General features: G+C 39.3%; 1 protein-coding gene across 2 annotated transcripts in view; it reads left to right on the plus strand.

Annotated features, from left to right (window-relative positions):
* Positions 1–14,225, plus strand: part of epas1b (endothelial PAS domain protein 1b) — a 57,307-nt gene extending 43,082 nt beyond the window's left edge. For both annotated transcript variants that reach the window (XM_044214118.1, XM_044214121.1), the window contains exons 8-16: positions 2,812–2,959; positions 3,113–3,321; positions 3,841–4,079; positions 4,420–4,533; positions 5,012–5,547; positions 5,891–5,987; positions 6,359–6,452; positions 6,539–6,715; positions 7,185–14,225. In XM_044214118.1, the coding sequence (XP_044070053.1) occupies positions 2,812–2,959; positions 3,113–3,321; positions 3,841–4,079; positions 4,420–4,533; positions 5,012–5,547; positions 5,891–5,987; positions 6,359–6,452; positions 6,539–6,715; positions 7,185–7,336 (1,766 nt within the window). In that variant the 3' untranslated portion in view covers positions 7,337–14,225. The remainder of the gene's footprint in view (positions 1–2,811; positions 2,960–3,112; positions 3,322–3,840; positions 4,080–4,419; positions 4,534–5,011; positions 5,548–5,890; positions 5,988–6,358; positions 6,453–6,538; positions 6,716–7,184) is intronic.
* The last annotated feature ends 1,083 nt before the right edge of the window (positions 14,226–15,308 follow it).

Genomic DNA, 15,308 nt, shown 5'->3' on the forward strand with positions numbered 1-15,308 from the left:
GTATTCCTTAACTGATTTGAAACCATAAAAATCTCCAAAACTAAAGATAAATATCCATATATATATATATATATATATATATATATATATATATATATATATATATATATATATATATATATATATATATATATATATATATATATATATATCTATATATATATATATATATATATATATATATCTATATATATATATATATATCTATATCTATATATATATATAATATATATATATATATATATATATATCTATATATATATATATATATATATCTATATATATATATCTATATCTATATATATATATATATATATATATATATCCATATATATATATATATATATATATCCATATATATATATATATATATATATATATATATATATATATATCCATATATATATATATATATATATCCATATATATATATATATATCATATATATATATATATATATATATATATATCCATATACTATATATCCATATATATAATCACCCCTCCGCGGGTTGGGAGCTTGAGGGTTCTGCACAGTATCTTTGCTGTTCCTTTGTGGTTGGTTCGCCGTTCAGTCAGTCTGAATCTGGAAGTCCCACAGGATCTTGGCTCGGTCATTCTCTACCACCTTTGGCGGCGTTTCCCACTTTGACCTCAGGGTTTCCAATCCATACTCCGTGCAGATGTTCCTGTACACTATGCCAGCCACTTGGTTATGGCGCTCCATGTATGCTTTCCATACCAGCATCTTACACCCTGCAGTTATGTGCTGGATTGTCTCAGGGGCCTCTTTGCACAGCCTACACCTTGGGTCTTGTCTGGTGTGGTAGATCTGGGCCTCTATTGCTCTGATGCTCAGGGCCTGCTCCTGTGCAGCCATGATGAGTGCCTCTGTGCTGTCCTTCAGTCCGGCCCGCTCTAGCCAATGGTAGGATTTCTTGATATCCGCCACTTCAGTTATGTTCCGGTGGTACATCCCATGTAGGGGTTTGTCCTCCCATGATGGTCCCTCCTCCAGCACCTCTTCCTCTGTTCCCCATTGCCTGAGACATTCACTGAGCACGTCATCTGTCGGGGCCTTATCTTTGATGTACTTGTGGATCTCGGATGTTTCATCCTGCCATCCAGCGTTCCTTACGGCTAGCGTACAGTCTCAGGGTGCTGGATTTGGGATGGAACCCTCCATGCATGGTGAGGAGCTTTCGTGTCTTAACGTCTGTGGTCTGTATCTCTTCCTTTGGCCACCTTATTATTCCCACAGGGTATCTGATCTGCAGGGTATCTATCTCCAGACTGTACTGGGCCTTGTTCTTGCCATTGAGTGCCACTGACTTCTTAGGACTTGCCTTACTCGTTGAAGGTATTTGGCAGTTGCTGTTTTCCTTGTTACCTCTTGGAGGTTGCCATTTCCTTGTTACCTCTTCGTCACCATTCGACTACACTTCTCAAGCCCGAATGACATCCCAATGTCAGAGCTGTAGAACCTGGTGGTGTGGATCAGTGAGTCGATGTCCCGCTTGCTCTTAGCATATAGCTTGATGTCATCCATGTAGAGGAGGTGACTGATGGTGGCCCCATTCCTGAGTCGGTATCCATAGCCAGTCTTGATGATTACTTATTGATAATATATATATCTGAGGTGGTTCAGACCTATGCAGAACAGCAGTGGGGACAGAGCATCTCCTTGGTACACCTGACGCAGCCGGGCGACGTCTGAGCCGGCATGAGCTGTCACTCATCCTCATCATGAGGTAGGCAGTAGCGTGAAGGGTCTTGCCTAAGGACCCACACTGGATAATGGGTCATTGCTCAATGCGTCCCGAGGGGGATTCAAACCCAGGTCCCCCCGTGTGAAAGTCCTGGTGGTGTGATGCCGTGTGATGATCTCATTTTAAATGTGAGAAAAACTGAGGAGATGGTTCTGGACCCTGGGTTGGTGGGAGATCATAGTCCAGTGGTTATACATGATGAACCAATCAACCAGGTCTGCTCCTACAAGTACCTTGGCATTCACCTGGACAACACCTTTAGCTGGAAGGCCCATGTTGAAAGTTTGTGTTCTCAGAGATTATACTTTTTACACAGACTCAGGGTGTATGGGGTGGATCGGAGGATTATGTTTTTATTCTACCAGGCTGTATTAGAGAGCATAGTCAGGTATGGGATGTCAGCATGGTATGGCAATCGCACTGTACAGTTCAAATCTAAGCTTGCTCATGTGGTACAGACCGCCATGAAGGTTATGGGGAGGAAGGAACACCAGTCCCTCCAGTCAATATATGAGCAGTCTCTTCTCAGGCAAGCACAGAGAATGCTGTCTGACCCATCTCATATTCTCCATGCCGAGTATGAGCTCTGACGATATTGAGTATCCCAATGTAAACTCAACCGTTTTGAGCCTACCTTAATTCAAATTTTAAATAATGTTGCTTGAGGCTGCAAGGGTTGTGCAATAGCTTCATGGTGTTCTTATCGCTGGTTGTGTAATATGTGCAATATGTATAATGTGCAATACGTGTAATTTGTGGTTGTGATTTGCTACAGTATGTGCTGCTAGATGTTGCTTGTTTTTTATTATTACTAGTATGGAGGCAGCTAGCTGGATGTGTACAGCATTTGAGTCAAAGACAAATTTCCCTACAGGGACAATCAAGTATATCGTATTGTATTACAATCATAAACTACTTCTGGGCAGACATGGACAAGACGAGTTCTTTCTGAAACATAAAACCATCATCACTGTCAACCCGAGTACGATCATGGACAGCTCATAACAATAGTTCTTTCCCACTTCTCTCTCTCTCTCTGCAGTGTGTGCCAAGGGTCAGGCAGTCAGCGGTCAGTATCGTATGCTGGCTAAGAACGGAGGCTACGTCTGGGTAGAAACCCAAGGAACTGTTATTTATAACAGCCGCAACTCCCAGCCCCAGTGCATTGTGTGCATAAATTATGTCCTCAGGTAAGCACTGCCATGCTAGTGAACACAGTTCTGGCAAATTGTAGGTGAAAATATGTCTGTCAAAATCAGGGTGAAATTGGTCAAAAAGTGTCAATTGTTTTAGATGTCTAGGTTACTTAAAACTGTTATTTCATGTATTCTCTAATCCTGCAGTGACATTGAGGAGAAGTCGATGATTTTCTCCTTGGAGCAGACAGAGTCCCTGTTCAAACCATGCCACATGAGCAGCTTCTTCACTGCTGGAGGTGCAGCCGTGACTGAAGAGCCGGGAGATGCCCTCTTCACCAAACTCAAAGAGGAGCCGGAGGACCTCGCCCAGCTGGCTCCAACACCTGGAGACACAATCATCACCCTCGATTTCCGTCTGTATCGACTTCCGTCACCTTCTAAGTGTATTTGTTTGGGTCATTATGTTAGCAATAATGTGTCCTGGAAAATTCCCTCTACAAAAACCAAAACTTACCAAAAAGGAAAAAAGAGGCTGTCTGTAAATAATCCTACTTCTTAAAATTGTGTAGTCAGTTAATATATTACCCACATTCAGAGATTCAGAATCAAACTCAAACCTGAACTAAGGTGTCCTAATTTTATCAGGCACCTGCCAGCCAGTCAGAAATAAGTATTTTCCGTGGTATTAAATATTTTGAACTTCAGTATTTATTTTAACCAACAGTTTTACCCTCATTTGATGATATAAAAGCTACTTAGATTCTGGCAAGACAAACATTTTGTATCATAAATTAGTTTTATTAAAATTTGCAATTACATACATAAATGAGACACTGACAGCTGATGCCAATTTTTGTCAAACCTTTTTGGCACTTTTATTCTTTATCCCGTCTCTTTTCAACTGACTCTTAATTTCTGTTTCTTTCTTGCAGGTCACACTCAGTTTGAGGAGCCTCAGCAGCCAGCAGGATACACCCAGGCGTCTGCTGCAGCTATGCCCCCTCCGGGACCTCCATCCTGGGCCAGCGAGAGCCACAAGCCTGCACCTCCAGCATCAGGCCAAACCCCGGCTCCAGTTCCAAGGGACATGGTTAAAATGGCCGGTGCATTCACTGTGCAGCAGCATCCGCCACCGGGCAGCGCCACTCCGAGCCTCAGCAGCTGTTCCACGGTGAGGACGAGGAGGGAAGGCGGGATTGAGAGAATGAATGTTAGATTGAAAAGAGTAATTAGTTAGTGAGTGATTGTTTCATAGTTTGTTCAGGGGGGGGTGTAAAGGTCACTAACTGTGGGCAGTGTGTGGGAATTATGGGGGTGGACATTTGGAAGGAACAGGCTCTTAGCAGTGAATAGTGTCTTTGTCAAAACTCAGCTCTCGCTCTTTGTCTCTGTCTTTTTATACTGTTCTCTCGTTTTGTCCCTTTTTCTCTTTGCTTGTTCCTCTCTTCCTTTATGTATCTCACCCCCATAATTCTCATTTCCTCCATCCTCCCTCTCTTTCACCCCCGCAGCCCAGCAGCCCAGGTGATTACTACAGCTCAGTGGAGAGTGACCTGAAGGTAGAGCTGACTGAGAAGCTATTTGCTCTCGATGCAGAGGACAACAACAGTCCTGCAAACACTGAGGTGTGTCCTTTTCTTTATCCCATGAATATACTTATGTCTACCTCTCTGTGTTATCAATTCATCAATTTGACTTATGAGGCCTTGTTTACTGAATCTGATTGAAAACTTGGGCAAGATTTTTCCCATGTTTTTAGTATTTCTACAACTTCACAATCAGTAGATATAAGCAATGTAACAGTTCCCCTCTCTAAACTGTGCAATTACCAAGTTTCATTGGACAGCCAAAAAAATAGATAAATAAAAAAAAATCACACAAAAATCTGCTTAACTTTTACTGCTTCTTTATATTAATTTGCAGTCTCTTTCTAGGTTTTAACAACACTTGTCTAAACTACATGAGTTTGTAAAAATGTACCTACCTGCGTAGTCTAAGAAGGAAAAAACATCAAGTAACAGCTACATAACACACACACCCCATGTGTATAAAACATATTTTTTCACTATTTTTAACAAACCATGTCATCTTTCACTTTCCCAGAGGGACTTGAGTGACTTAGACCTGGAGACTTTGGCTCCTTACATCCCGATGGATGGTGAAGATTTCCAGCTGAATCCCATCATCTCAGAGTCAGAGCCCATGGAGGGGGGTCCAGCAGGATCCATGGGGAGCAACAGCAGCCTGCCCCAAACACACAAGGCCACCCAACAGAGTTTCAGCAACATCGCCAGCCTCTTCCAGCCCTTGTCCTCCCCTCCTCAGCCCCAAGGCCACTACCGGCACCAGCCAGCTGCGTCCTGGACTGCTGGGGAGAAGAGAGGCTCCAGCCAGGGGCCGGTGGACCCCCGTGCAGGGTCTTACATGATGGGGCACATGCAGAATCCCCCGTACCAGGCACCAGCCAGCACCCCTCTGTCCTCCATGGGTGGCAGGCAGAACCTGCAGTGGCCACCGGACCCTCTGTTAACCTACCAACAACAACCACGAGCCACCAAGGCCTACCTGATGGACGCTTTGTCAGGAGAGGAGCGCCTGTCCTGCCAACAGAACATGCCACATCTCATGCAGAAACAGAGGTGACCTAACAATGAACAAAGTCCTTAGATGCACATTTTAAACCTAGACAAAAATAATGCATGTTTTTAATACCTTATAGCATAATGGAGTTTTTCAGATATTTTAACATGCAGTAATGAATACATAACTATGAATGTAAAGATTACAATGCAAACTTAAGAGGAAGTACAAAAGAATAAATTAAAACATACATTTCTAGAAAAGTCTAATCCAGTTAGTACCTCGCAGCCAATTATGATTTATGTTTATAAATATTGTGTTTATTCTTTCTGTTGGTAGAACTACCAATCAAAAAACAGTTGGCTATTTTGACATCAAATTTAAATGCCGTTGTGTGTGCAGGTCCATTGACAACTTTGTACAAGCCTACAGAGACATGAGTCCAGCCAGAGTGGCCATGGCAAACAGTGTCAAGCGCTCCTTCAACCAGATGTCTATGGTAAGTTTCTCTGATAGACACAGTATTTATCATACATCATGTTAAGTTTCATATTTATTCCTGAGAATCATGACGGCATGAAAATAGGGCAGATTATCAAGTGTAACTGTCCATTAATAGTTTGAGAATTATAATTGTATTTACATTTACTTTTTCAGCCTGTTTTTAAAATAAGCAGATAATTACTGAAAAATAATGGAGCAAGTGCTACTTGGACAGTACGTGCACCAAACTTTTACTACGACAGTGATGAAGTCAGTCTAGTTTTTTAATGATTTATACTTAAAGCTGTGTGCCTTGCATTGTTTGGGGAATTTACTCTTTTTATGTGGACAAGCAGCTAATTAAGTAACCATGTGATTGTGTTTCAGGGTGAAAATAAGCTGTCAGAAATCATGTGGAAGAAGATGAGGGGTGACAGTTGTGCCACCATGGACCGCTCCCTCAGCGCAGGATCACTGACAGGTATGTACTCCCTGTTTGTGTGTGAAAAACATCTCTCATTTTCTCTTCCACTCAACAACTGTACCTGTAATCTGTCTGTCTCTCAGAGTCAGGGATGGGGAGGATGATGCCAGGTAGCATGTCTTCATGTCTCAGCTCTCTGCAGCAACACAGGAAGTCTCAGTATCCAGGAAATGGGATAGCTGGTGCAAATGAGAAACCCTTTCCCCACAAGAGCTGCACCTACACACAGTACAACATGCTGCCTTCTAACAAGACTGAGGGTGAGCTGACCTGACTTTAATGTTTAAACTGCCTAGAAACTCATCTAACATAACTCTGTGAACACTTGTAGCACTGGAACTGTTTTGACACTGCAAAATATCTCCGTATCGAGTCATTAAAGTTTTATTTTATTAAAACAAGAAAACAAATCTGCCAGTGCAGTAAGAATAGAATAATCTGTTTCCAATGCAAATCTACTTGTTTCACGTTTCCTATAATAAAGTTTTGATTTTCTTGATTATTCTAACTTAAGATCTTACGAACATTTCCATAAAATCCTCGAAACAAGTTGCTTTCTGATGAAAACAGGCCAAAATATTCTTACTGCTGTGGCTTTTTTTTTTTTTAAATTTAAATGTGTTTTAGGTCCCAGTTACAGACAGAAAGGATTGTCAGGGTCTACATGCCTGCCTGCTTGTAGTGAATCCTTAACACGCAAATTGTCTTTCTATTTCTGTAACTTTCCAGGTATAGCCAGCCGTTTGCTGGGCCCTTCTTTTGAGTCCTCCTGTCTGCCAGAGTTGACCCGTTACGACTGCGAGGTCAACGTCCCGCTGCAGGGCAACCTGCACCTCCTCCAGGGCTGTGACCTGCTGAGAGCCCTGGACCAGGCTACCTAGAGCGCCAGATTCATAGACCCAACTTACTCCCAGCCCTGAGCCTCAAGCCTTTCTTTACCTCTGGGCTTTCTGAGAGCCCCGATGCTAAGCTACCTATAGGGAATGGTATTCATAACCACATCCTGTCTTATTTAGCTTATTTGGCTCAGCCCCGCACTCTGTTCCCTGTCCCTTTTATAGCTCTGTACCTAAACCATCTAAACAAGCTAAGATATCAGGGTCAAGCCACTAACGTCCCCTTTCCTCCAAAGCTCTCGACTCAAATGAGATGTACAAAAGTTGCCCTGCATTGACCACCCACACACACACCACACATATAAGATAACATGGGTCACTTGGTGGAAAAAGGTCAACATGATACAATTAACTAACTGTACAAAATAATGCAACACCTGTGTCAGTAAGTCTTGACACTGGGATTTATTGCTGGTCATCAGGTCTGATGTAAACGTCTCTCACAGGTCAGCTCTGTGTTTGGAAACTGAATCCCACATCGCTAATCCCCCTTTTACACGAAAGACCAGAGTTCAGCCTGAACACAAACGCACAACCTGCCTTAAAGGCCATCGCTGCAGATACATTTACAGCCATACACCCCCGACCACCAGCGGTTTCCTAAGGCTTAGCAGGGTTGGTATCCATGGCCAGGTTACATATAGTTATGGAATTCAAACCTACAACCTGTATCTTATCCAGATCCAGTCTCCCCACAGATCTACACCCTGGTATGAACTCTATGCAGCTCAGTCCCCAACCCTACCTTCTCTTTATCAGCTTACTCATTTAGCTCAGACGAGAAGATATTATATTACCTGCACATTAAGAGAACTATGTTCTTTCACTTTGTGTATATGACCAGCAATTGGACCCAGCCCATGTTTCTAGTTCCAGTCATAGCCTCAAGCAAGCGTTGGATATCATGAACTTGTTCTGAATTGTAGCCACTTACAAATTTCTATGAACCAAGGATTCTTTACAAAACATGCTCTTTGATTCTGCTTATTGATTCCCCCCTCCCCCCCAAAAGATGAATTTTTAAATCACTGCAGTGCAATATGCTGGACCGGGGCAATTTAAAGTGTGGCTAAATGTAATAACTTTGCCAAAATAATTAATTCAGGTATTAATTATTAGTATTGTTTTCCTTTAGCACGGTATAAGGCTGGTAATAGCAGTGGGTCGCAACTTTTTTGGCTCGCAATGTGTGAAATGAAGTGTGTTGCCTTTGCGACCTCGCACCCTTGTTACATCATCTCCTGAATCAGATAATGCTAGCTTAGGACATCCAACTCGAGTAAAAATCAAAACATTTAACTTATGTACGTGGCAATATAGAGAATATTTCTATTGTTTTTTTATTGCATCATAAAACACTTCATCATATATGGTAAGTTGCTTAAGATAAAAAAGATCAACATGATGTGAATCAGAATCAAACAGAATCAGAATCAAAATGATACCCAACTCTGCTCAAGCATTGTCCACCTACACAGACAGTCATCAAGCTGCCTCTTCTTGCCTGAATCCATCCCACCTGAGTCACTGTAACATCATCATCTGCTCTGTTTAACTAAAGTAGTGCAGCCTGATGATTCTCACAACATAAACTGGTTTACTGTGGCATTAAATCTGTTTGGGTCAACTTTAATGACATACTAATTAAAAGAAATAACGTAATATAATGCATAATTATTCTCCTGTTATTGAATTGAGACGTTTTAGCTTTTATCAGATCTCCTCACGTTATTCGATCCAAATCGACGGGACACTTTACCATAGCAATACTGCTTTGTTTCTCCTCTCTCATTTATTTTTTGTGTCTAACTCCAAGACACACAAATAAACATATATTGCAACACATACTGTAAGAATATCAAGTTTTGTTTTTTCTGTTTTTCTATCTTCTCTTCTTAAACCTGTCTTTGATTTATCTAAACATGTCTTTCTCAGTCACGTAAGTAGCTCATGTGACTACAGGGTTTTTTCTTATTGTGCAATTATTTCATTGAGCTAAAGCTTATATAGTCAGCAACAAAGCTATCCTTATTCACCACATTGATAGCTTGTACAAAGGATCTGATTTACACACACTGTAAGAGTTTACAATATTGTAGGCTTACACACACTTCACGCAATACAGAAAGCCATAAAAACCAGTGTTGTGCACTATCTAAGGGGTGGGGATGAGGATGAAAATGGCGCACCGCTCCTGCAAGTGTTTAGGCTCTTTAACGTCAGAGCACGTATACGTTTCCTTGTATTGCTGACCTTTGTCAAATGCAGACCATGCGGTTTTACATTTGATGTATTTTTTTCTCCTGGTCCAGGCAGCCATTGGTTTCCATTCATTTCTGTGTACTATGAAAATCAATTAGACTTTTGAAACTTGCTTAGGTTGTGTAATACATCATAGGTAAACACCAAGTCTGCTTTTTTTCCTTTGGTCAAAGTTACAGTATCTGTGCGTGGTAACGCTTGATTTGAAAGGTCTGCACTGCATTACCTGATTGATTTAATTCATAATTCTAAATACATTCATAATTCATAATTCTAAATACATTGTTGCAGGCCTACACTGTAGGCCTGCAACAAACGAGTATTTTCACCATCAATTAATCTGCAGATTTTCTGGATTATTTGCATTGTCTATGAAATATAAGAAAATAGTGAAAGATTTATTTCCAAGAGCCCAAGGTAGCGTATTCAAATGTCTTGTTTTATCTGACAATCAGTCCAAAGATATTTCAGTTTGCTATCCTATATGGCAAAGAAACACATACGATATACATTACATGCAAAAGCAGAGCAGCTAAGTTTACATGTTCTAAGCGTCATAATTCATAATCAAGCTACAAATGACTGAAAAGTCTTATTTTCATTTCTTATTCTAGAATTTTTACATAACTATTAACTACAGTATAATGTAACTGAGCGCTGCCATTCATTTTCACGCAGAAATGAATAGAAACCAGTGTCTGCCTGGATTGGTAGAAAAACTATTCTAAACCACAGCAACATGGTTTGCAGAATGGTTAGTTGTAATGTAAAGTGTGTGACATTTATAGTAAATGGGCAAAATGGGTAAAACTTCACTGGTATGCCCCTTTAAGCTATCTGGAGGATATTTGGGGTGTGTGAAGGGCATTTGAGCCAATCAGAAGTGCAATAGGAGGAATCAAAAGGTCACTTTGGCTGATCAGAGTGCCACTTCATAGGTTGAGTTGGTATTTGGTTGGTATTTGGGCTCATTAGAGCCAAAAATTAGGATGCTTGAGCAGCTCTAGTAACCTCAATAGCCCTGTTGGTGTGATATTAGGGTAAAGATTAGGCTTGAAAGTGTCCCATTTAAAAAAACAAAACAGAAAAAAAAAGGCACTTCAGCTTTTAGATCAAGGGAAGGGCAGTGGAGATCACTCCCTACACCCTCTTTGCATACCACTACACAAACCAGACAGTGTAAGGTCAGATGACAGCAGCCACTGCATAAATCACTTACTCATTCAGACTATACATATGTACATAGCCGCAGCAGCAGCCTTGGTTTCAGTGCAGTACAGCAGCCTGTGAATTGACTTGAATGTGGAGTGTATGTATTATTCTTTAGGATTAGGACAAGGCCAGTTTTTCTTAAAATTAACGACACACACAGTGGCTGCCAGAGAGAGAGAGAGAGCTTTGATACAGAATATTATTAGTCGTCCTAATACACGATGGAAGAAGAAGCTCAGAATTTTTATTTTCAAACTAGAAACACATTTTCACCCAAATGATGTCAGTAATACCAGACAGTATGATTTCAGTAAAAACATGTTCTCACCATTTCTCTCTGTTCTTTCCTGTACTCTCAAAGTATTTTTTGTAATCTCACACTATTTTTTGAGGTAATTGTCTTTGTGTGGTGACCACTTTTGAGTATCAATTATAGAGCTTTGTACACATATGCGTTACGTATTTAAAAAGACAAAACTAATGTTGAAGATAGTGTTTATGTGTTCTGGTACTTTGTCCTTATCTACCCCTGTAGATGCAGATGGATCAGATCCCTCACAGTGCTGTTTCCATGTTGTGGCATTTTGTTTTGTTTTTCTCCAGAGTTTTATTCTTAATATCTTATCCCTAAAGTATCTATTGAATCTGCTGGCTGGCTAGTACTGTTTTTGTTCTTGCTTTAAGAAGATAAAACAAATAACAACAGGAAAAGAGTTCAGATTTAAGATGAATATCAGTTTCACTTTTCAGATATGTAGCATTTTGAATATTGTTAAGGTGAAGTTTCCACATAATCACATAGTTTTCCAGTTGCATATATAAAGCAATGGTGCTTAATTGACCATGTATGTGTCATTTTTAGAACTTTTATTACATCTCTTGGATCCGCTAACACTATATTTTGATGTTCTCAGCTTTATGTCATGCTGAAATTTTCTTTAAAGTTTATTTTAATCTATATAATGTGCCTTATGACTTCATGGTTGTCTCAACACATACTGAGTTTGCCCTTCAAGTGCACAGTTTGTTCCCTGCAACCTGTAGATGACTTCCTTCAACTCTAGGGGCTATTATTGCATTTAATCACAACTTGACATTGTATCTTATCTGAAATAGCATCAAAATTCCCTTTGGTTCACGGCTTTAATATGAATGTGCATGTTAAACTTTAGCTGACACCTTAACTCTGTCTCCCGGCATTTGTCGTCAGTTAACCAGCGAGCAGAGCCTGATATTAATGTGAAAATTTAGTAGAAGCTTTGTATTTGTGGGGTCTGCTTACCTTTTGCCATGATTATTGTCCAATAAAAGTTGACAGTTTTTGTAATAATTGGAAAACATCCAAAATTGGGGATATAACATCACAGTTGGAATGATTTTCATAATAACCCCTCAGGTTTTGTAGTCAACAGCTCCTTCATAGCTTCCTCTGATACATTTATTTTGATCCGGACAGAACAGCAGCCTAATCATGGAACATACAATAGAAGCCTTTTATATTCAAGTAGAACCCTACTAAAACCCATTGTAGATCCCCTGGTGACGAGTCAAAATTAGTTTACGGTTTTTAAGGAAATTAATTCTCCTGCTCTATAAACGACCTGACAGTAAGTTTGTTGATGAAAGGTTTTTAGGTTTTGGTGAAAAAGATTTGACTGTACAGGAAAAGTTCTCAAACAAAGTGAAAGTACCTGAAATGACTCTTGTAAAGCTGTCTTACAGTGTTGCGTGTTTCTGCAGCAAAATTGGTGACTCAAATGTTACAATAACTGATAATATCCAAATATATATAAAAAATAAATATTAAATCCAGGTTGTAAAAATAATTAAAAATTATAAATTTAAATTAAATTTTTTTTAACATAAACTAGTCACCTAGGCCACAAGATGTATAATAGGACTGGAGATAAACATTATCCTGAGAGGGGATGTGGGGAGATATGAAAAGAAGTGATGTTGAGTGACACATGGAGAGATCCATCCTGCTCAGCCTGCCTACTGACGCATATTTCTCAACTTGACAGATCAGTCATCTGTTTCTACTCTCACTCCCCCTCTCTCTTTACTTGCTTATAAAACTTGAAAGCCAAAATTGTTTTCTCTCCAAATATGTTAGCCATTACTTTAGACAAGAGGGCATTTTTATCATTGCTCAGGAAGTTCTTCCTATTTCAATGTGAAAAGCCTGCAAATTGAGCTATTCCTATTTGAAAGATCATGTATAGTATTTAAAGACTTTAAAATGTTAGTGTTCTGTATTTGGATTTCTGATTATAGAAATCAAAGTTGGTTAGATTAGGTTTCCAGAAAAGCACTTTATAGCATGTTCAAAGCATGTTTTTAAATTATTAGAATTGTTATTGCAGATTTACAGTGTAATATAAAACTTTTGAACAGTCCCAGAAGTTTATTTTTGGTGACCAAAGAGGTTTTAGGACTAAATTACATGTTCTGAAACATGCACATGGAACAAGAACAGCACCTCAAGTGGGCGTTTTAGCAACTGATAAGATTTGAACTAAATTTGTTTTAAAGTGTTAATGCATGTGGAAAGAGATGGCTAGAAGGAAGTTGATTTAAAAATAAAAATCTAGACAGGAGGGATGTCTGCCCCCCCTTTTAAGCTAGCTTCTGCTCCACTAGTGTTATTATTTAATTTATACACCTAGTCAATTTTAACCAAGATAAAACAGCAATTATTTTGTTGCATTCAAAAACTACACTCTCTGTGAGTCTTAAAGCTTCTAGGAGTATAGTTTTGGATCCAAACATTGTTTTATCTTTGCTAAAATGAAGATGTGAAAATGTTACTGCTTAAGAGTTATTGTAGATATTTGTTTCTTAGAATATGGATAGAAAACCCCAGGAACCAGTGTCAGCTATTCAGAAAGACAGAGTAAAGACAATTAAGAGACATCCCATTAAAAAGCAAAACGCTAGTAGCATAGATGCTAACCTAAAAATGGGTGGGGCTTCAGCTCTCTATTTAAACCCTAGAAGGCTTATCATCAGTCGTAGTGCTCAACATACTGTGCTGCTTGAAGGGTTTCCCCCAAAACAAAAGTTAAGTGACAAAACGTTTCAGGAGTTTGACTCATTCATTGCACTTCCACTTTAAAGACATTATCTGCATGTTGTGTCTTGTCTAACAACAAGGTTTTTGTTTTTCTGTATGGGATCCATGTTCAGCTACTTGTATTCTGTTTTTGTCAATGTCCTACAATACAGTTATATTAGCTGGTTCTGCATTTTTTTTTAAATATGCTAAAAATTCATATTGATCTGATTATTATCATATATTATCATTGTTATTACTATATGGGGAATTTAACCCAATAAGAAGTTTGTGTTTCTGCACTGATATCTTATTATTAAAGCATACTGATCTTATCCTCCCTTATCTGCGTCATGTGTGGTTTATTGAAGTTTATGTTCTGATTGAAATATCAGCAGTTGTGAGGATTTTCCATTGCAAGTAAAAGGTTTGCATTTCACTCAAAGTTTTCAAAGTTTGTCTTCTATTTATTTTTATGAAAAACAGTAGCTTATTTCTATCAATTGTGGAAAACCCAGATACTTGGAAGGTGTTACAGACTCAGTACATGGGGAAATTTTAATGGAGGACATGTCTTCAAGTGATGCTGTCGGATTTATTGTGAAATTCATTTTTGTATTCATGCAACATTTAAAACTAACTAAAGTAAGTTTTACTTTAAGAATAAAGTTTGAATTTTATATCATGCAAAGCTAGCTAAAGCAGTCCCCAACACAAATGAATGTATCATCAGCAAAAATATTTGCAACATTTGAATTTCTCCCAAGATCATTAATAATTGGTAAAAAAACAACAACAGTGGTACCAGTACAGCACCCTGTGGCACCCCTTGCTAAACTCTAGCATTGCATTCAGTTGCTGCTGTTGGGTAAAACCCTTGCATCTACAATGCATACATTAATTTATACACTTTAATATATTACTCTGACAGGTGAAAGTGTTTACCAGAAGACTCAATGTGACACCCTGTTGGGAGAACCGGAGCGCAGCATAAAAAAAGATGACTACCCTCTTTCCCCACTTGCAAGGACTACCAGTGCCACAGCAGATGCAGCCTAAATAAAGCTGATTTAATCATAAATCAGGGTAAAACAATCGTTGGGAGAGCATGGCCAGAACAAAAAACTAAACAATCTATATTGCTCACTAACTTACCTAACCAAACAAAAGAAAATACAGGTACCTACCTACCTCACTAAAACATAAACAGGAGAAAAGAGATCATGAGAAAACAAAAGGCTTCTCACCCTTACATTTACCCAGACTGTTCATTCAGACAGTTCGTTTTTACATTAAATACAAATCAGCTGATTAGCACTACCAGGAATTGACGGTCACAGCACAGCACAGTCTGGTTGGGAGCCAGGAAAAAGGAGTCCAACTGGCATCGACTGGTGCCATTTTGAAGTAGGCACCACCCCCAGGCAA

The sequence above is a fragment of the Siniperca chuatsi genome, linkage group LG11, assembly GCF_020085105.1.
Source record: "Siniperca chuatsi isolate FFG_IHB_CAS linkage group LG11, ASM2008510v1, whole genome shotgun sequence".
Lineage (NCBI taxonomy): Eukaryota > Metazoa > Chordata > Actinopteri > Centrarchiformes > Sinipercidae > Siniperca > Siniperca chuatsi.